Source organism: Dermacentor andersoni, chromosome 3 (genome assembly GCF_023375885.2).
Source record: "Dermacentor andersoni chromosome 3, qqDerAnde1_hic_scaffold, whole genome shotgun sequence".
Lineage (NCBI taxonomy): Eukaryota > Metazoa > Arthropoda > Arachnida > Ixodida > Ixodidae > Dermacentor > Dermacentor andersoni.
In genome coordinates, this window is record NC_092816.1 from 87,043,400 (window position 1) to 87,065,644 (window position 22,245).

The window sequence follows — 22,245 nt, forward strand, 5'->3', positions numbered from 1 at the left end:
CAGTGCGTTTTTGTGTCGATTACCATGCCCTGGTAGGAAGGTTTCGCATACTGATGAAACGGCGCTGGCATTTGTGCGCACGGAATGACCGGTACGGTTACAAGTCCATACATATATGTTATTTACAAAGTTGCTTGTTCGCTGATTGCGATAAAACAAACTTCTATAGATTTCGAAATCTAAACGTGTTTATCTTTCATATCAGTCAGCTACCTTTCTTTTATATCGAAGCACTCCTAATTGGAAAGCGATAAAAAGACGTTTAACCCGTTATTTATGCATCAATACATGCCTTTGTTTGCCTAACCGGTAGCTATTTAGCTAGTTAGCACTGATAATTGAGCGGACGCGTAAGCTTAATATCAACTGTAACTTATATAGTATTATTGCTCACCAATAGCCAATACTTTGTATAAGTTTGTTTCCTTTTTAAAGCTAAGGTTTCTGTATTTACTGCAACGTGAAAATAAATCTTAAGACGTTTCTGTCAGGTCTTAAGAAAGAACGTACCTGAGACGCGGCAGACGTGAGAAGCAAGAGGTCACCACAAAGGCTCAGTCCGGTAACAGCGATGTCGGCGAACGTGAGGAGACCTGACAGAGCTGCACAGGAAAAAGAAGATGCAACCCAATTTAGAGTGTTTCATATTCGGATCATGAAGATACCGTTAGTGCATCGTTTCTTGCGCCAGAGTGTAATTTCACGAAATTTCAAAAGGAGTGGAGCACATTCCTTCAATCGTTTGAATAGACGTTGCGTTTCGGACTTCTTATATATAGCGCACAGAACACGAGCGCCAAAATAAAAAGAAATAGTGACATACCACGCGCTGACTTTCAACAGTAATTTATTTGACGACAAAGCTTGTGCGTGCGCACGCGCAAACATACATATGCACGCAATCACACACACACACGCACATACATACATACATACATACATACATACATACATACATACATACATACATACATACATACATACATACATACATACATACATACATACATACAGACAGACAGACAGACAGACAGACAGACAGACAGACACACACACAGACACACAGACAGACAGACAGACAGACAGGATAGATAGATAGATAGATAGATAGATAGATAGATAGATAGATAGATAGATAGATAGATAGATAGATAGATAGATAGATAGATAGATAGATAGATAGATAGATAGATAGATAGATAGATAGATAGATAGATAGATAGATAGATAGATTTAGCCGCCTATGATTACCGTATTCAGAGCTTCAAAAAAGCTATCTTTTCTGATTGTGCGATTGATGGATTTGACACACGTCTATAATCTGTCTGATCACCTGGTTACGGTTGCTCTCGACAATGATCCCCCCCATTTAAATATGGTCGGGAGCCACAAACTATGTATTGAAGGTAAAGAAACCCTGAATTTGTCTTGCTGAGGCGTTCATCATGTTCAATAAGCCGATCTTAAACGCATGTAGCTGTTTTGTCCACATAAACCAAACCACATGACAAACGTACGGGATAAATGACCGGCTCTGCTCAACCAATTAATTTGTTCTTGTGAGCTTCTTCACAAATGTGAATAAGGGGAAAAAGAAGACGTAGTGTAGCGGGCATTACCCCTGTAGCTTATTGGGCGCTGAGAACACGATCTTCGATGAAAGCGCACTGCAAGATTTTTACTTTGCCTGACATGAGGTGAATAAGAATATCACGGCGTATTCTTTGGTTTTTCTGTAGCTGTAGGCGGATCATAATTAAGTTTCCCACAATATATCTCCAAAAGAACTTGTGATACGAGATCTGGGACGTGATCATAATAGCTTGCACTAAATAAGAGTGCCATTTTTCTTCGAAAGAAACACGAAGGAGAGGTGAATATAATTTTTGAAAAGCATTCACGAAACTCAACCTAACGACGGCTCCTTTTTTTTTTTTTTGCTTCGATTGGGCTGCCTCGTAATGCAACAATGGCTTATTCGAACCTTGCCAATGGCTTGGAACCTATGTAGCATATATATTCATCTTTTGAAATTAGTATTGCAGTTCCGCAAAAACAAATCGCCATGCACATAAATCAAACTTTGATTCCATTTGCCTGGTCCAAGAACGCAGAAATGTCTGTTTTAGTTTCAGCTAAAATGAACTTGTTGCGGACGGGTGCCAAGATAGCAACAACAGACACTCCTTGTTTTTGAAGGTATGTCCTGCCGTCCTTCCGAATAAAAGTTGTCAACAGCTAAAAACCTTAATAGTTGTAGAATGTTCGCATTTGAAATCCATACTGTTCTAGTAACGCGCAAGCAGACAAATATGCCAAGACCTGCTTCAACATGTCTCGGCAACCCAGAGTAAGTTAACCAGTAGTTAAACTAGGCCACATCAAGCAGAAGCGTATGTAAGTCGCTGTTGTTCTGCGTTCTCAGTAAGTCTAGAACTTCAAAAATCCTTACTTGAAGAATGGATAATGCTAAGTTGGCCCACTTTCTCGCAGATAAAGCGCAGAAAATTTTTGGATGTGTGGTTCACCGATATACTGTCCTTTAGCCGAATATCGACTTTTTGTGTTTTTGCACTGAAGAAAACGTCGAGCCGATCACGACGGATGTTCTCTATGTCACAGACAATTCCATATGGTTTTATAATCCTGCAAAGCTCCTTCCGCAAAAACTATGAATTTCGAATTCTTTAAATTGGTGTTTATCAGTTGATTCTGCGTGGTGTCCTTCCACCGTGGACGAAATCTCAACCACGGATTTGTGTCCAGAACCCCAAGGTTTCTTTATGTGCTGGCAGAATATACATTGAAAAGAGCACATAGGGACCTCGTTTTTGATGCACTACTATATGACGTCAAGAAGTACCAACTTGGCCAAACCACCTGACTTGTGAGGCACTTAAATTAAGTCAACTAATCAGTGTTTACTGACATTTGCTTCAAGGACGCGACTTTTCTTGCCCTAGGCTAACCCGCCCAAAAATGAAAAAAAGTGCCTTTGCATTGTCATCATTCTCGCCACGTAACTTCTTGAAATGTCAGTCAGTCAGAGCCTTATATATAAAGCGAATTCTTAATGCACCAATTTTAAGACCTATACTTCCACTTGGTTTTCGTTGGGAAAGTGTGCGTTGCAGAAGAAGTCGCAGTTTCGCAAGGCGAAACACCGATTGCGATAGAAAATTAGCAGACAATCATACGAAGCACCTTAGTTGGCCGCATGAGCTGGCATAACATTCGCTTGCTAACAGAAAACGTAAACATACAACACTCGGTGACCGCAGACACTCGCTGTTGAAACGCTGGCGTGAGCAAGCACGGCAGCAGCTGCCAGCGAAGCGACCTTCGTGCTGTCTAGCGCTTCAACGCAAGCTGAGCGCGGAGAACACTGAGCACGCACAAAGCTACGAGCCGTCGACGCACCTAAGCTCTGCCCCCGACGCAGATCGCTCTCAACATACCGCAGCGCGCAGTCGCCACATAAGCAGTTGGAGACGGAGTCGAACGGCTCCAACCTAGCTGCCCTCACCTGGTGCCTCGCAAAGTTGGGTGGTTGCGCGAGGCATGTCTAACTGATAGAAGACGGCACTACTGTAGGTTAAATGAGGCATAGCATTCCTGACTTCCTAGAGCATAGGCCAGCAGCGTTCCCGGGAAACTACGGGGCCAGTTCCCCCCTCCCCGATTTCTCCCTTCTCATTAGCTGTAGTATAAACGCTGTACAAAGATGCAGAAAGCCCGAAGTCACCTAGAAATTGTCAAGGTCGTCTGCTTTGCGCGAGGGTTAGAGCCGTATTGTTCTGCGCGGCCCGTCTCGCCGCTCTTAGTATTTACACGGGAGTGCAAGTTTCGGACGGCAAGAGCAAAGCAGACACGACAACAAGCGGACGATACGCGGCTCGGGGTTTCTCGGTAAGCACTGAAAACTTTTTTTCCTTTTTCTCATTTTTTTCACACAAGCTTTAAGCGCTGTCCAAATTCGCCGCAAGTATATCGTGTACCTAGGTGCGTTCAAGGCCGCATGCGTACTTGAGATTCGGGCAACACGATTTTAGGACCACTGAGAATTGACACTGTATCTTGCAATCTATGACGCAGAGGGCGGACACCGCAGAGGGAGGACGAATCGACGGATCTCTTAGGCATGTAGGGCCCTCTGGGTAGTACTTCGCGGCGAGGAAGAGAAAAAACTATGTGAATCATTGCAGTATCACGCAAACAATAATAAATAAATAACGTAACCTCAACAGTTGCAAAGTTCACATACAGGTTTTGATCAAGTAAAAAAAAAAAAAAGAAAGAAACTTGTAGTTCGCGTCGAGTTACTACTTCTACATTTTCAACTTATAAGCGTTTTCGCGGGTTCCCGTTTGTACACCTGTAGATCACGAGCATGTATTCGTAACTGTCAATGGTTGTCGGTACGCCTCTAGGGTTTGCCTAGGCGAGTTCACGGCCGTATGCGCACAAGCCATTCCGGAGCTACGAGGCCAGGACCCTTTAGAAATCCTTCTATATTGAGTTACTCATCGCGATCAGGAAAACACACCTATCGCGGATAAATCAAAGAAGTTTTTGGGCATGTAAGGCCCTCTGGGCTGCACTTGTGGGCGATAAGGTAGCCTCACTGCCTGCGCTATTATCTGACTGAGCTATGTCTAGTGCTCGGTTGCCATAGTCGGAAGTTCCAATCCGTCTATAAGGATTTTGTTTGACGATGCTGAATTTGAAATTCACCTCCTCCAGTTCACAACATCTACAGGCTTGTAGTGACGCCTGTCACCGGGAAAAGATGCCGAGAGCGGGTGGGGCAATACTAATCCAGGTACAACCAAGTTAGCAAGGCCCACAAAGCTTCAACAAGACACTACCTCGCCATGACAGGAATTGGCCTCCCTGGTGCACTATTCGACCGCTCTCTCCCTCCTGATTCCTACAATTAACCCATGGCCCTGAGCTCGCAGCAGCTGCGGAGCAGCTGACCAAGGCGGCGGTCAGACCTGTGACGCAGCAGAGGGTCCTATGAATCTCGGTACTCGAACAGGCCGCCAATGGAAACTTACCCTGGCAAACTTTAACAGCCGAACTCTGTCGAGTGAGGCTAGCTTACGAAGACTCTTTCAGGAACTATCAAATATTGTTTGGGATATTATTGACCTTCGCCACAAATGAAGAACTGGTGAGGCTTATACAGTGCTGACATACGGCCATGTCCTGTGCTATAGGCGTCTCGCAGATAAAAATCAATACAGGGTAGGATTCCTTATCCATGAGGACATAGCAGGCAACATTGACGAATTATACAGCATAAATGAGTGGGTAGCAGTAGTCGTAATCAGACTTAATAAGAAGTATAGACTAAAGGTAGTACAAGCCTGCGCTCCAACATCCAGTCACAATGATAATAACGTACACCAGTTTTATGAAGATCAATTAGCGATGAGAAAAGTGTAAACTCAGTATACTGTAGCAATGGGCCACTTCAAAGCAAAAGTGGGGGAAAAGCAAGCTAGTGAACAAGCAATTGGCAACTACGGCGTCGAATCTAGGAACGCTGGAGGAGAGGTGCCGGTAGAATTCACATAACGGAACAAGCTTCGAATAATGAATACCTTTTCCAGGAAGCGTAGCAACAGCAAGTGGACCTTGAAAATTCCTAATGCTGAAACACGAAATGTAATTGATTTCATACTTTCTGCCAATTCCAGCACACTGCAGGATGCAGAAGGGAGAGGAAGGGTAGAGTGCAGTGATCATAGGTTAGTGAAATCTGGTAGTGAAAACTGGTCCAGAAGAAACAAATCAACCTCGAGGCAGTAAGAATGAAAGCAGTCAAATTCACGCTGGCACTTGCAAGTAAATATACAGCTTTAGAACAGCGCGATGAAGATAACATAGCGGTAATGAATGGAACCGTAACTAGGGTGGCTTCAGAGGCAAGAATTGAAGTTGGAGGCAAGGCAACAAGGCAACCAGTAGGCAAGCTCTCCCAAGTAACAAAGAACCTAATAAAGAAACGACAAAGATTGAAAGTGACCAACTCAAGATAGAATTCGCGGAACTGTCAAAACTGATCAACAAGGCGAAAATAGGTGATATTCAATAAGTGATATTCGAAATTGTAACGTGAGTAATACTGAAAGCCGTAAGAAATGGACGCAGCCTGAAATCATTGAGAAGGAAACTTGGCACAGCACAAACCAAAATGTATACACTGAAAGATAAGCGGGGTAACATCATCAGCGATCTCGAAAGTATAGTAAAAGGAGTGGATGAACTCTATACTGATTTGTACAGTACCCAGAGGATTCAGGATAACTCCATTCGAAACAGTAATAAACAGGATGCACAAACTCTTCCTATAACTAGCGATGAGGTCAGAAGGGCCTTGCAAGACATGAAACGGCGAACAGTGGCAGAAGAAGGTGGAATATCAATCGATTTATTCACAGATCGAGGAGACATAACGCTTGAAAAACTGGTGGCTCTCTATACGAAGTGTCCATCGACAGCAAGGGTACCAGAAAACTGGAAGAATGCAAACATTATACTAATGCAGAAAAAAGGGAGACGTTAAAGAATTGAAACGTTTATAAGCCCATTAGCTTACTCCTAGTATTATATAAAATATTCTCCAAGGTAATCTCCAACAGAATAAGGGCAACAGTGGAGTTTAGCCAACCAAGGGAACAGGGAGGTTTCAGGAAGGAATACTCAACTATGGATCCCATCCATGTCACCACTCAGGTAATCAAGAAATCCACCAGAGTACAATCAGCCTCTCTATATGGCGTTTCATAGATTTCGAAAAAACATTTATTCAGTAGAGATACTAGCAGATATAGAGGCATTACGTAATCAAGGAGTGCTGACCACTTACGTAAATATCTACAGAGATCTACAAAGATTCCACAGCTACCTTAATTCTACACAAGAAAAGTAGGAAGATACCTATAAAGAAAGGGGTCGGACAAGGGGCCCTATAACATAAAACTATTGCAATATGTTTCTATTCCAATCTCTTGACGTCAAATTTGCGTAACCACCGACGCAAGCACCGGGCGGTCACCCGCAGGGTTGTCTGAACAGACCAATCATACGCTCTCCTCGTTCATAGGAGGTCACTTTTGTTTGCTTGAAAAACGAATAACATTGCCTACACTGAGCGGCTTGTCGTATCTAATTGGCTGACAAGAGGCGAGGAGAACGCTCAAGTGGAGAGGGATTCACTGGGGCAGAGCCAGTGCACTGAAAATCGATAACCGGATGAAGAGGGTGGTGCCGGCGTCTGCGATTGGTCGGCTTTCCCTTACTTAGCTTGTGGTGGCCGGTCGAAAATTACGGCGGCATGCAACGGAAGCTTAAGAATGACGCTAAAACTGACCCTCAGCAAAGAAGAGTTGGCAGAATGAGGTGATAAACGTGCCGAAGGGGCTCGAAAACGTTACACGGCCACGCAAGAAGTTTTATTATACGCAAATACACCCATGCTCTCCGGCAGGTGCGAGTAGCCAGCGTCTCAGCGATCGGCGGCAGCCATCTTTTATTCCTTTCGGAACGGGGTAGCCTGCGGTTATTCCGAAGAAAATTCAGTTTTGTTCGACATATTAATGCATCTTTATCGCGTACACGTCACTTTGACGCGGTCAGATTGTGCGGTTTTTTGACGTCGCGTTACAGGCAGGTGAAGTGGGTGAAGCCCGAAAACATTTTACCAATAGCCGAGGGCTAATGCCGAAAAGGGGTCGAATCAGAAATAACTTTTCCTTTTTTCTGTCAAATCATGCATAATCAGTGTGTACACATCATATCAGATTGGGAGGTATCGCAGTTTTCGTGACGTCGCGTGACAGACAGGTGAAGTGGACGTGGTCGAAAAAAAGTTTTCGACCAATCGTGGAGGGCTGATAGCCGAATTGGAATAGAAAAGTTTGGAATAGTTTTACGTTATAGCGCCCTAGGAGACACAATTTCGTCAATGCTATTCGCTGCGTGGTAGGAAGAAGTATTCAAGCTATTAAACTGGGAAGGCTTAGGAGTCTGGATCGACGGCGAATACCTCAGCAACCTTCGGTTTGCCGATGACATTGTTCTATCCAGCAACACTGCAGACGAGTTACAACAAATGATTGAGGACCTTAACCGAGAGAGTGTAAGAGTGGGCTTGAATAATAATATGCAGAAGACGAAGGTTATAATGGATAACCGGGCAACGGTACAAGAGTTCAGGCTCCCCAGTCAGCCTCTAGAGTCTGTGAAGGAGTACGTTTACCTAGGTCAATTAACCACAGGGACCCCTGATGATGAGAAGGAACTTCATAGAATAAAAATGGGTTGGATGACATACGGCCGACATTGTCACCTCCTGACTGGAAGCTTACCATTTTTATTGAAAAGGAAGGTCCACAATCACTGCATTTTACCGGTGCTGACATATGGGGCAGAGACTTGGAGACAACAAAGAAGCTTGTGGAGAAGTTGACGACTGCGCAAAGAGCGATGGAATGAAGAATGCTAGGCATAACTTGAGATACAGAAAGAGAGCGGTTTGGATCAGAGAGCAAACGGGCTTAGCCGATATTCTTATTGACATTAAGAGAAAAAAATGGCGCTGGGCCGGTCATGTAATGCACAGGTTAGATAACCGTTGGAAATTAGGGTTACAGGATGGTTACCAAGAGTAGAGAAGCGCAGTAGAGGATGGCAGATGACTTGATGGTGCAATGAAATTAGGAAATTCGAGAGTCCTAGTTGGAAACGGTTGGCGCAGGGCAGGGGCAATAGTCGGTCACAGGGAGAGGCCTTCGTCGCACAGTGGAGAGAAAATAGGTGGATGATGATGATGATGATGCGCGGGAAGGAAGACGGCGTGCTTCCTTCCCGTTCTCCTCTCTTTCGCGCGAAGGAGACTGAGTGAGCCAGGATCATTGGCTCCCCTCGCACGCTTTCACTCGCCCATACAGCGTAGGGAGCGCGGTGACGGTGTTATTGCTCGGACTTTATACGGAACGGCAGAAATGCAGCTCGAGTGGCCATATAACTGCTGTCTCAATAGAAAGTGGCGAACCTGCAACAAGCACTACGTTCACTTAGTGTCATTCTCTTCCACAGTGCACAATGGCCATCACTGAAGCCAAGCTTCGGGTTTGACGTTATATCACGGATACAAAAGGTAAATTTTATCCGAAATCAGTCTTTCGTAAATATGACTCTAGGCGACGGCTGCTGGCAGGCAACTACATGGTGCCTAAAGCCTTGGAAATTATAAAAACAAACCGCAGTTTCGCCCCAAACGCGAAGCGCTGATAGCGATATTAAATTATTTAGCTATAAAATGTGAGGTTCGTAGTTTTATCGGCCGCAGATATACTTCAGTAAACATTCGTCTACTATATAGGTCTACAAGCACGTTGTGACAGGCACATCGCCGGACATGAACACATCTCCCTCGATGACCATCGACTCTCGCTGTCAAAGTGTTAGCGCGGTAAAGAGCGAACTTCAACGCGAACTCGGCGTCCGATAACACAGTGCAAAAGAAGCCATCAGGCATCTCCGCTTGCCTAGTTTATGAGCCCACCACAGATTACCTTCAAGGGGGCCGCGGCCGGAAAAAAGAGGAGTTGCTTGCTGACCAGCGCTGCATTATTGGAGATATTCCTTGCTTGAAGGTGTTGTACAAAGCCGCACTTACGCCGTCAAAGTCAGGTGACTTCCCGGCATTTAGGTCATCGATCGCCTTCTCTACCTCCCCTATCGAGATTGAGAGTTTTGATCTAACCTTTGTGTCGCCATCTTATTGTGGCATGAATGACAATACTTCCCTTTTGAAATGGTCGCTATCTACCATACGTAACGAAAACAAAGCACTATAGTACTCGCAAAAGGCTTGCTCAGTCTCACCTTTCGCTCTTGTCACGACACGGTTATATACGATTTATGATATTGCATTACATTGCGTGTAACTTTTTTCCGCGCCTAGTGTGCACTTTGTAGGCCTTTCTGTTATTATCGTTTTCTCTGCTTTCGCTCTTGCAAGTGCACCTCGAAATCTTTCAATGTCTAATAACTCCAAAAATTCTTTCACCACACGGATATACGAGGCGTTAGACTCTCTTCTTTGACAAGAGTTTGCAAGTTCGTAGGTAACAGTTTCTCATGAATTAATTCTCTTGTTTCAGTATGCTGCTTCTTTCTACAGCTTTCATTTTAATATTTTGCTTACATGTTTCCCAATTCCACCCAATGTCTGAGGGATTAGCTTGGTACAGTTCTTCAATGAATCCCAGTTAAATATTCCTTGTCTTTCTTTTTTACTGCAAATGATCAACATCACGATGTAATGGTCAGTGAAGGAGAGAGCGGTTACGCAATAATCTTTACACAGAGGCAAAATATCCATCGACACATATGCGCGGTTTCAGCGTGCGTGATTAGAACCTTGATAATGTGTGAATTGTTTGTTATGCCCACTGGTATTACAGTCTCCGACATCTTCGAGAACGAAGCCGTTGATGACATCTATTAACGTTACCTTTCTAGTATCACAATGTTGCGTACTACTCATTTTGTCTCGTGATGAGCATACACAATTAAAATCGCCGAAAAGGATAAATACGCCATCAGTGTTACAATACTCACTAATGTTGCAGAAGAAACCTAAATGTTGTGCAACGTCAGTTGAAGAATACAGACAAACCACGCGCCACTCATTGCAGGCAAAACCAAAATCACCGACTACAAAGTGGCCCATTGGACAGCTTGTAACCCAATGTATGACGATCCCTAAGGAACGCCGTGCAAACAGAATACACCCTCCTGACTTCCCAACCGCATGACTGACGCACATATAGTAATGCACCCAGAAAGGGCGCAACGTACCACCGGTCTGGTCTTCGCCTTGAACTTTTGTTTCCTGCATTGCGACTATATCTAATCCTTGTTTTGTCGCAATACGATACAGCTGATTTTTCCTCTTTTAAGTCGTTAATCCGCGGACATTCATTGCTCCTACGTGCAGGGACCTTTCCAAGGAGACATTTTTCTTGCTGGACGAGAACGCCGGCAAGACACGCGCATCACCCATTTGAACCTTTGTGCACACGCCGTAGTGGCGTCGAAAGGCTGGCCTCTTTTGCCGCCCCTTGTAAGGGATGATGCGCGAGTCCGAACGGCTCTGCGAGGTTTATTCTTCACCCCATTCGCATCCAGCGATGCTTCAACCGGTCTCAGACGCTGCTCCAGCGACACCGCCACCACATAATCATGGCGACGCTTTGCCGGGGTTGACTCCGTGTGCCTCCGCGTTGACTCCGTGTATTTCCACTGCATTTTCGTCGACTACTGGCTTTGTGCTTGCTACCTGCTGTGTCTGAGAGACGCTAGTCGTGTCCGTGGACTTTCTCGTTGGTTCCTCATCCTGGAGCACCGGAACGACGCCGGCCAGGTTCCCTGTAGCGGTCTCTTGGTGCTCACCACCGCCGAGCCCGGTCGTGGCCGACGTTTGCAGCCCGGAGGCGCTGCCTTCCTTGTCTGCCCTTGATCGGTTCCGCTCATGTGAGTTGTACTAGGTGCTGCAGCTTTCTCTGGCTCTTCCCTCGTCCTTGAGAAGCCCACTTTGACCTACAAGCGCAGATCTGCCGACAGCTTTGGCGTAGCTGCGAGTGCATGCCTCCTCACCGTGGCGAAACGCGTGACATTCGACGCACTTCGGAACCCTACAATCTCGCCGTGTATGACCCGTGTGCTTGCAACGAAGGCACAGAGGGGCTCGACCTGGTGCCACAATAGACACTGCACTGCTGTCAAGACGCATTGGGTGCAGTATGTGGTCCAGTGTGATAGCCTCCTTCAAAAACAGCACATTCGAAGCGCTCCGCTTTCCACCTATTATTGGTCACCTCCTTCACTCCACGATATTCACTGAATGCCCTCCGAACGTTATCGTTCGTGACATCCAAAGCCACCCAATGCAACTCCAGACGCACCTCTTGCCTGTTAGTGTTCATGACGATGCAAACATGGTACTTGACGACCAAGTGTCATGCTTCTATAGGCTTCTTTTCAGCTCCATCCGCCGGTAAGTTAACGAGCCAGACGTGGTAAATCTGGTAGGCACCTATCCCAGCAACATCCTTGATGACGCCGACGTCTTGCAGGGGCTTTAGGAAGTCTTCAATGCGATACGGACGACCTGACATGTCGCAGTGCAGCATGACTGCACGCTTCATAGCTTCACCTGATGAAACAATAGGCAGGATAATCGTTTTGTCCTTGTGCACGGAAAAAAGTGGGCGACCACGGCCATTGACGAGCGCTGTCGCAGCTCACTCGGAGTCAATCATCCTGCAACCATACGCGTCGGTGACCGCATGAACACGGCCGCTGTGTGGCATGAAGAATGATTTCGCCCCAGACGCATGCATCGGCAAGCCACAGGAAACGCCTTTATGAATTATTCGCAGGCAAGCCAGGGCCTTGAGGCGCTTGGCGCGTTTCGGTTTGGTCGCCTCGAGACGCTGAGCCGTTCCAATTTGTAGCGATTGTGCGTGTTCGCAGCGTCTTCTGCACTTCGAAAAATGTTGGCTCCTCTGAAATTTACGACAATGGATGCATATAACGCGCAATAAAACAAGCCGCATGAACATCTAAACCCACAAGCATGGAGATCAGACAACTGGAAGTACTTGCCATCATTTCCACGTTGGTTGAATGATTGCAGCGCCAGAATTCCCTCTAGCCATTATTGTAATAAATTGTATGGCCCGGAGTGCCCATGTCATTGCTAGCGCAATAGAAAAAGAGTGATGCGCTAATTGCGATAGCAATTGGTTTAAGGCGGCACTTTAACACCTCGGATAGTGTTTTAACTATATCTTGGATGTCTTTCCTTTTGCACGTCAAATCACTTTACTGAAGCAGATAAGGTCAAGGTTCGAACTTGTATTGCGGCGAGCCGCCAGACGGGTGCGCTGCAAGCCGATTGGAACGGTTTGCGAAGCTCCTGGCGAAAAATGGTCCAGAACCAATTGTCAGCCACCCCAACAAGGGCCGTTATGGGAGGAGTGAATGACGCCCAACTATTGATCCTTTTCACGAAGCAGTTTGCTTTACAGAAACGGGATGGCGCTTTCGGCGGCGCGGCGCACGCTGCTTCGGCGAAAGCGCTGGAATACGAAATTATTACGTCTTCTGCCCTGCTTCTGTGCGATCAGGGGCGGGAAATGCAGCTGGATTTTCGCTAAGGCACTGCTCCACACCTGCTACAAAATATAGAGCGATGGAGTGACGACGTGGGCAGTAGCGGGCTGCAAAAATTGTCATTGGCATATTAGGGAATGGAATGAATCTGTGTGTCCAAATTCACGGACATCTGCTACATAAGGACTGCCTTTGTTGCTGGCTCTTCGCGATGCACAGCTTCAGCCTCGAGGATAAAATAGTTCACTCATCCGTCAACGTTGTAGCCTTAACCTCCAACGAAAGGACTGCAACATGAGAACGTCTGGATGAGTGATTACCGGTCGTTTTACGTCAAAAAAAGTGATAGTGTAGCTTCTTGGCAGCACGAACTAGGCGCAAGTTTCTCGCACGTTTTCTACGCATATCCACCCCAACTCACAATCAAACGTACGCCTACCCTATGGCGAGGTTATTAAGAACAAGTGAACGGGCGCACGCTTGCTTTAGTGTTCCGAAGCATGGGTGGCGGTGACTACACCGGCCGTACACTAGTGTTCGAAGCTGAACGTTTCGTAACGGTACACACATTAAGCGGTTCACACAGTAAGCAAAATACTAGCGATAATATGTATTTGATACAAGCTATTACGATGCACAAGACATCTACGTTACAAACCTTGTGTCCACCAAGAACAATTCTATCGCAACTCAGCACACCCACGTGCGTTAGGGGGAAAGTAGGCAATCTGAGAGTGACCGCACAGAGGAACGTTACTGAATCAGGAAGATGACACCCTGCTGCTTCGAAGTGTTTGCAAATAAAGAATGATTGATAGTCATTCAATTCATAAACGGAAAGCTAGGATAGCTTCGGTTACATTTTGGCCCCGCTTTAATTACAAGCATCGTAAAAGCTGCGCGCGCCGTTTGGATAAAGCGTGCCCTTAACGTGTCCTTTGAAACTAGTCAAAGCTTCGCGTGGCGTCCAGCTAGTCACCGCCTACGATATCGGCCGAAACAGAAGTTTCCATAGCCGCACTGGCATCCTGTGCATCCACTGTAAACACAGAAGTAACGGCGGCAGTTGAGGCAAACAGTAGACGCGTCGCCATGTGATCAAACATTGCAGCGCCCACGGGATCGCCGTGAAAAGGGTTGTTAGGTGAGGTAGGAACAAACATTAGTGCAGAAAAACTTATTTTTATTAAAGAACAATGCACAGCTTGAACTTAATTAAATAAACAATATGCCTAGTGAACTTCATATGGAAAGGTGACAAGGAAATTAAAAAAAAAATTGTAAATGTTTTAGTTACGAATGGATACCTGTTTTAACCACCCTCCCCAAGAAAGGGTGTTTGCGCCGCCATCAGTTGCAATTCCATGTAGCTTGTGTAATTTGGAGAAAGACACGCTCCTAAAGCTTTGCGCTTTAAGCTAAATGTATTCCAAACTGCTTCTATTTAATTTCTCAATCAGACCTCGATGATTGTACAAAAACTGTTCTGGATCTTCCCGCTTTGCATCTGCGTCACGCGACGTCATGAAAACTGTGAGAACCCCCTTAAGATATGTGTTCGCGCTGCTTATGCATTATTAGACCGAACAAAAGAAGAATTATTGCTTCCGATTCCAGAGGAATTTCACCTTTAGCCCTCCACGATGGGCCACAAGGTTTCGGGATGCGCTCCCTTCGCCTTTCTGCTTCACGACATCACAAAACCGCGAATCAGCCCTCGATGATTGTTCAAAAACTGTTCTGGATCTTCCCGCTTTGCATCTGCGTCACGCGACGTCATGAAAACTGTGAGAACCCCCTTAAGATATGTGTCCGCGCTGCTTATGCATTATTAGACCGAACAAAAGAAGAATTATTGCTTCCGATTCCAGACGAATTTCACCTTTAGCCCTCCGCAATGGGCCACAAGGTTTCGGGATGCGCTCCGTTCGCCTTTCTGCTTCGCGACATCACAAAACCGCGAATCAGCCCTCGATGATTGTTCAAAAACTGTTCTGGATCTTCCCGCTTTGAATCTGCGTCACGCGACGTCATGAAAACTGTGAGAACCCCCTTAAGATATGTGTCCGCGCTGCTTATGCATTATTAGACCGAACAAAAGAAGAATTATTGCTTCCGATTCCAGACGAATTTCACCTTTAGCCCTCCGCAATGGGCCACAAGGTTTCGGGATGCGCTCCCTTCGCCTTTCTGCTTCGCGACATCACAAAACCGCGAATCAGCCCTCGATGATTGTACAAAAACTGTTCTGGATCTTCCCGCTTTGCATCTGCGTCACGCGACGTCATGAAAACTGTGAGAACCCCCTTAAGATATGTGTCCGCGCTGCTTATGCATTATTAGACCGAACAAAAGAAGAATTATTGCTTCCGATTCCAGACGAATTTCACCTTTAGCCCTCCGCAATGGGCCACAAGGTTTCGGGATGCGCTCCCTTCGCCTTTCTGCTTCGCGACATCACAAAACCGCGAATCAGCCCTCGATGATTGTTCAAAAACTGTTCTGGATCTTCCCGCTTTGCATCTGCGTCACGCGACGTCATGAAAACTGTGAGAACCCCCTTAAGATATGTGTCCGCGCTGCTTATGCATTATTAGACCGAACAAAAGAAGAATTATTGCTTCCGATTCCAGACGAATTTCACCTTTAGCCCTCCGCAATGGGCCACAAGGTTTCGGGATGCGCTCCCTTCGCATTTCTGCTTCGCGACATCACAAAACCGCGAATCAGCCCTCGATGATTGTACAAAAACTGTTCTGGATCTTCCCGCTTTGCATCTGCGTCACGCGACGTCATGAAAACTGTGAGAACCCCCTTAAGATATGTGTCCGCGCTGCTTATGCATTATTAGACCGAAGAAAAGAAGAATTATTGCTTCCGATTCCAGACGAATTTCACCTTTAGCTCTCCGCAATGGGCCACAAGGTTTCGGGATGCGCTCCCTTCGCCTTTCTGCTTCGCGACATCACAAAACCGCGAATCAGCCCTCGATGATTGTTCAAAAACTGTTCTGGATCTTCCCGCTTTGCATCTGCGTCACGCGACGTCATGAAAACTGTGAGAACCCCCTTAAGATATGTGTCCGCGCTGCTTATGCATTATTAGACCGAAGAAAAGAAGAATTATTGCTTCCGATTCCAGACGAATTTCACCTTTAGCCCTCCGCAATGGGCCACAAGGTTTCGGGATGCGCTCCCTTCGCCTTTCTGCTTCGCGACATCACAAAACCGCGAATCAGCCCTCGATGATTGTACAAAAACTGTTCATGATCTTCCCGCTTTGCATCTGCGTCACGCGACGTCATGAAAACTGTGAGAACCCCCTTAAGATATGTGTCCGCGCTGCTTATGCATTATTAGACCGAACAAAAGAAGAATTATTGCTTCCGATTCCAGACGAATTTCACCTTTAGCCCTCCGCAATGGGCCACAAGGTTTCGGGATGCGCTCCCTTCGCCTTTCTGCTTCGCGACATCACAAAACCGCGAATCAGCCCTCGATGATTGTTCAAAAACTGTTCTGGATCTTCCCGCTTTGCATCTGCGTCACGCGACGTCATGAAAACTGTGAGAACCCCCTTAAGATATGTGTCCGCGCTGCTTATGCATTATTAGACCGAACAAAAGAAGAATTATTGCTTCCGATTCCAGACGAATTTCACCTTTAGCCCTCCGCAATGGGCCACAAGGTTTCGGGATGCGCTCCCTTCGCCTTTCTGCTTCGCGACATCACAAAACCGCGAATCAGCCCTCGATGATTGTACAAAAACTGTTCTGGATCTTCCCGCTTTGCATCTGCGTCACGCGACGTCATGAAAACTGTGAGAACCCCCTTAAGATATGTGTCCGCGCTGCTTATGCATTATTAGACCAAACAAAAGAAGAATTATTGCTTCCGATTCCAGACGAATTTCACCTTTAGCCCTCCGCGATGGGCCACAAGGTTTCGGGATGCGCTCCCTTCGCCTTTCTGCCTCGCGACGTCACAAAACCGCGAAAGCTTATCACTTCGAAGTTACGTGTACACATTAAAGATGCATTAAAGATGCATTATTCTATTCCTCTAGAAACGGTGCAGCCTCCAGCTGTCCCAAAAGAACAGATGGAGGCTGCCCCGTTTCTAGTGGAATAGAAGTCTGCCCACCAATCGCTTTGGCACTGGCTGCTTGAAGCTACGGGGCAGAACGGACTTATTTACGCATATTTAACTTTTTTTTACGTGGCGATGAAACGTTGCCAAGCCCTTTCGGCACGCATATAATGTGGCTCTGCCAATTATTCTCCGGTGAGGATCCGTATTAGCGGCACTTTTGACCTTCAGTTACACACGGCCGCGATTTTTTCGAGCAGCCACCGCAAGCTAAGCAAAGGGAAGCGTACCAATCTTAGACGCCACTCCTTCTTCCTGAACGGCCCTCCTGCTCATCCCTCATCTTTAATAGGTTGTCAACTTTCACGCTCTAGTCAACCTCACTGAAACACTCGCCACCTTTGCGCGCTCCTGGCGTCTTGTCAGCCAATTAGATAAGAAAAAAGGTGTAGTGACGTTTGACTTAGCGAACGCGGGTGACACGCAAGCGTATGGATGCAATGGCGCACACCAAGCTATCGGCCATCGATGCGCCTAAGTGCCTAGACTGTCGGCATCGCAGAACAACTTCAATATAAGGCTCGCGCCGCCGCGTCATACGCCGCAGCCTCTGGAGTAGAACGCCCCTCCCCCACACCCCAGCGGGCTCAGGCACACATGAACACATACTCGATGACCGCGGTCACTCGCTGTCAAAACCCTAGCGTGAGGAAGCGAGCCAGCAGCAGGGAGCGAAGTGACCTTCGTGGTGTCATCGCTTCAACGCAAACTGAGCGGCGAGAGCATAGCACGGACAACATTATGAGCCGTCGGCGCACCTATACTCTGCCCCCAACGCAGATCAATTTCAAGATTAGGCGCGCACGACCGCGTGGCCTCGCAATGCGCATTTGCTGCCAAAGTGCAACACCGCGACCCCGTTGAGAAGACTGCGCGCTTTCTCCCTGCTTTCTTCACTTCTGCGCGCGAGATTGAGCCGCCATCGTCGGGTCCCCCGCCGTATCCCTTCACTCCCACTATATAGCATATATCGTGCTTGTACGATGTTATCAATCGACGAACCCGGTATGTTCTTCCCGCAGACGGCACCCGTAGCAACTGCAAAAGGAGGTCTACCCAACACGCAGCTGCCTACCCTCCTCCTCCGCGATGCTTCGCGTCTTTTCTCCTACCCAGCTTCGCTCAACGCCACCTGGACTTTTTTGCTGGACTTTCCTCTAAGTGGCGTTGCTTTCCCGCGCGCGTGCTCTAGCGCGCTGGGATTCGCGCCTGTTGTAACGAATGTGGTGTAGAACAGTCCATCGCGTCACTTCGAAAGTTTGCCCTTTTATGTTTTCCAATTCGATGGGTTCTGAATCCTTAGCTGAACTAGGTGGGAGAAGATAATTACCTAGTTGTTACTTGTACAACAAATTAAGCTGGAACAGCCACATCGCTAATAGATGTAATTGATGCATTCGCAATCCTCCGTGGTTGCTCAGTGGCTATGGTGTTGGTCTGCTGAGCACGCGATCGCGGGATCGAAGAGAAAGCGTCTCAGATAAAAGAACAACCGCATCTGCGAAATGCATGGAGTGATTTTTATAAGACGGCACTATTTCCGTAGCGTCTGCAGGTATTTCCCGCGAAGTATGAAGCGTAGTAGAAACCACGCACGAGCTCGGGGTTTTCGCAACAGAGTTCTGTAGTTTGTGAGGAGCTGTAGTACGGGCGACCACTTACGCTTATGGAGCCAGCGCGTGCTCGAAGTCTACAAATACGTAAGCCAGGGACATATCAGAAAGTGATTTTTTTTTGATACCACATCCCCCCCCCCATTTCAGGATATTGCTTTCAACTGAAGAGTTTTCTCGGCCGCATGTTGTAGTATTAGCGCGCCTAGAGGCTGCATAAGAAACGTGACAACACGACAGGTGCCTCTTGCGCCAAGAGACATATCGATGACAGTGATACGATGAGGTGGCTGACGGCCACTGTCAAAAAGTAAAACAATGCATGCGTGATAACATCGTGCACTGATGTCTTCGCTGGCTGCTCAGGCATGGCACAGACACCACGGGCAAAAGCTGCGTGGGTGACGTCGCTTGAAAACTATTTCCATCGTCCTCGCACTACGTGCAAACCAAGTTTAATAATGGGCTCTGGCGTTTCAGAGTGAACGTAGTGCCAGGGCGATCAGGGCAATGGACAAGAACGAGAGAACGTTGAAGGAATACGACACTGCAACATGTTTGAAGTCAAGGGTCTGACGGAATCCCGTCTGCTCGGTATGGTACATGACGAAAATTAGATAGCACCGACAAAAAACCGAATGACGTTTCGGCTCCCCTACGGGAGCCTTGTTCACAATGAGCTGGCACCGACCAAAAAAAAAAAAAAGTAAAGATGGAGTGACGTTGCGTTAATACATTTTTCCTTATTTTGGTTGCTGCACTCTAAAAACAAAGAGTTCCAGGCACTCTCTTTGAGGGAGTATCTGCTTGTCCCATATTTCACTCTCTTTTCGAAAGTAGATTGACCCTCTATGAGAGAGAGTAGGTCAACTCCTCCCGACAGAGTATAGTTACTCCACCGGAAGGGAGTGCTAGTACTCTTCGGCAGAGTGCTAATACTCTCCCCACATGGGTAATAGCACTCCCCGAGACCGAGTACTTCTACTCCTCCAAACCGAGTACTTCTCCTCCAAGCCGAGTTTTTATACTCCGCCTATTAGAGTGCTAGTAATCTTCCCAATAGTGTGAAATCGCGATGTAGATCCATGGTCCCGTTAGAAGGGAATCGCAATAGTTACATGAGGGGAATACTTGATTCCTTCAAAAGCAGCTCCTTCACTTGTGCTTGGTGAATGGGATGTAATCTCTAGTCGCCGAGTAACTCAAATGAAAAGTTTTCTCTCTTTAAAGGTCAAAATATTTATTGATCAGTCACAAGACAAACTGTATATTATTTTAAGAAACGCACTGACAAACATATAAAATCATATTACAATGATGTCCATGAACTTTAGAACATATCTTGTAAAAAACATAAGTAAGTTCTCTAAAGTTTCAGCAGAATTACAGTGTAGAAATGTAGAAGAACAGTGTAGAAGTGTACAATGGAAAGTTAAACAGAACAAACGTGTGCAAACTCACAAGGAGTTGACACTGTGATCGAAGAGAAATATGCACCACAATTACTGGTCAGCAAACGCATTCCTGGCACAAAACGCATGCACGTATATGGCAGATGTTACCAGATGAGCTGCTAATCATGGGGCTGGTAATGTAGATAAATTCTAAAGAAACGTTTTGCGTGCCATATTCTAAGACGGCAGCTCATTTGATAACGTCCTGTACAGCGTGTGGATGTTCCTGAGAGTATAGTGCATTGAGAAATGTTTTGTATATTCTCATGTAAGGCCGCATGTCTAGCTAGCTTGGTGTGACATACTGTATATTGAAAGTTTTCTTGACATTTAGTGATATATGGCATACCCATTATACCTACATTCTAGTTTTCTCATCCAAATTGCATGGCAGTGTATTTTGATTCTTTGGTGTGCGCTCCTCTCCACTACGTGCAGTCGCGCTGGGCTGGCTCTTTGACATCCTTGTGTCCTTGCAACTGCCTTGTTGCGTTATAGAAAGCGGGTGCCTGAAAAATATAATGTGCAGAAGTGAACACGAGGACGAGGTGTAAAATGTTAAGGCAGTCAAGAAGTAAGGTCATTGCACTAAACGAAAGTCTTAGCTCTTAGTCGCCCTACTCAAATGCATGGAGACATCTAAATGGCTGCGACACTCAACTGCTAAACTTCAATCTTAAATTTGATCAAAATAGAAATAACCGACAGATCGTCCTCGTTCAGCACCAATGTTAAAATACTACTACTAATAAATAGAATATTGGTCATTGTTAGATGTCATAAGTCTGTCATTAGTCTGGTGTGTCACAAATACCACTTGTGGCACATCCTAAGCACGTGCCCAGTGTGCCCCCGCACCATCTCTCGTTTCACTGCCCAAGCCATAATATGAGGATCATATCTGCAAACATGATGCTCAGTAGGGATGAAAATATGGTCTTCAGTTCAATGGATATGACTGGCTGTGCCTGTAAGAAAGGGCAACAAGGCTTGTTATGGCAAGCTTACCCAGATTTCAATACCAACAAGAAAGTTCACTGCGGCGTGAATCTAAGCTACTAAAATTCATGAGCTTATTTTCATTTATGAGGTGCCCAATGAAGTTCATTTTTGACAGACTCGACTACTGCTGCAGTTTGAAATCTAGTATTTTACATTCTTGATGGCATGTAAAAGTTGCAGTTAGACCACAGTTAGTCTATTAGACCAATCTTTGTGTTTGTACGACAGACGACTGGTTATACAGAACTAAAGCAACGTTTTATTTTTATACTTTATTTCTCCACTACATTAAAGCGATAAATACATTTTAATCTGCCATGCGCATTAGCACGATGCACACATTACGCTTGTAACCCCAGAGGAAGGCTGATTTAGCGGTTCATATGATATAACTCTGAAAGAGCAACTCATATTGGCAAATGCACAGGCATGTCCAAAACAATAAGCGTATGCAATGCGGCACTGCAATTGTAATTCCACACAGCAGCCGTTATATTCGATGCCGATGCATAACTCGCTGCTTAACAATTCACAGAGTTCGTAGACATAATCACACTTTCAGATTCGCACCGTGCTTGAAAACCGCAACAGGAGACAAAATCAGACGCATAATCACACCATTTCAATACATGAGCAAACACAGTTCCGTCTTGGAGTTCAACCCCATGAGGGAGATTTAGTACGCGACGGCGCCGAGCGACGGCTTCGAGCGACGGCTTCGAGCGACAAAACGGGCCGTCGCTCGAACAGATCGCTCGGTTCTGGAAATCTCGAATTCGTCACGCGTTGCCCGGAGGTGCTATGAGCGACCAGCCCATAGCGCGAAGCCGG

At 46.2% G+C, this 22,245-nt stretch overlaps 1 protein-coding gene across 4 annotated transcripts in view; it reads right to left on the minus strand.

Moving 5' to 3' along the window:
- The window catches only part of LOC126524971 (uncharacterized), a 108,481-nt gene that overhangs the window by 72,980 nt on the left and 13,256 nt on the right, over positions 1-22,245 (minus strand). For 3 of the 4 annotated variants that reach the window (XM_072286729.1, XM_072286728.1, XM_072286727.1), the window contains exon 3: positions 511-602. In XM_072286729.1, coding sequence (XP_072142830.1) covers positions 511-602 — 92 coding nt within the window. Of the gene's footprint in view, positions 1-510; positions 603-20,774; positions 20,922-22,245 lie in introns of all 4 variants that reach the window. The other variant, XM_055067498.2, reaches the window with a different exon arrangement.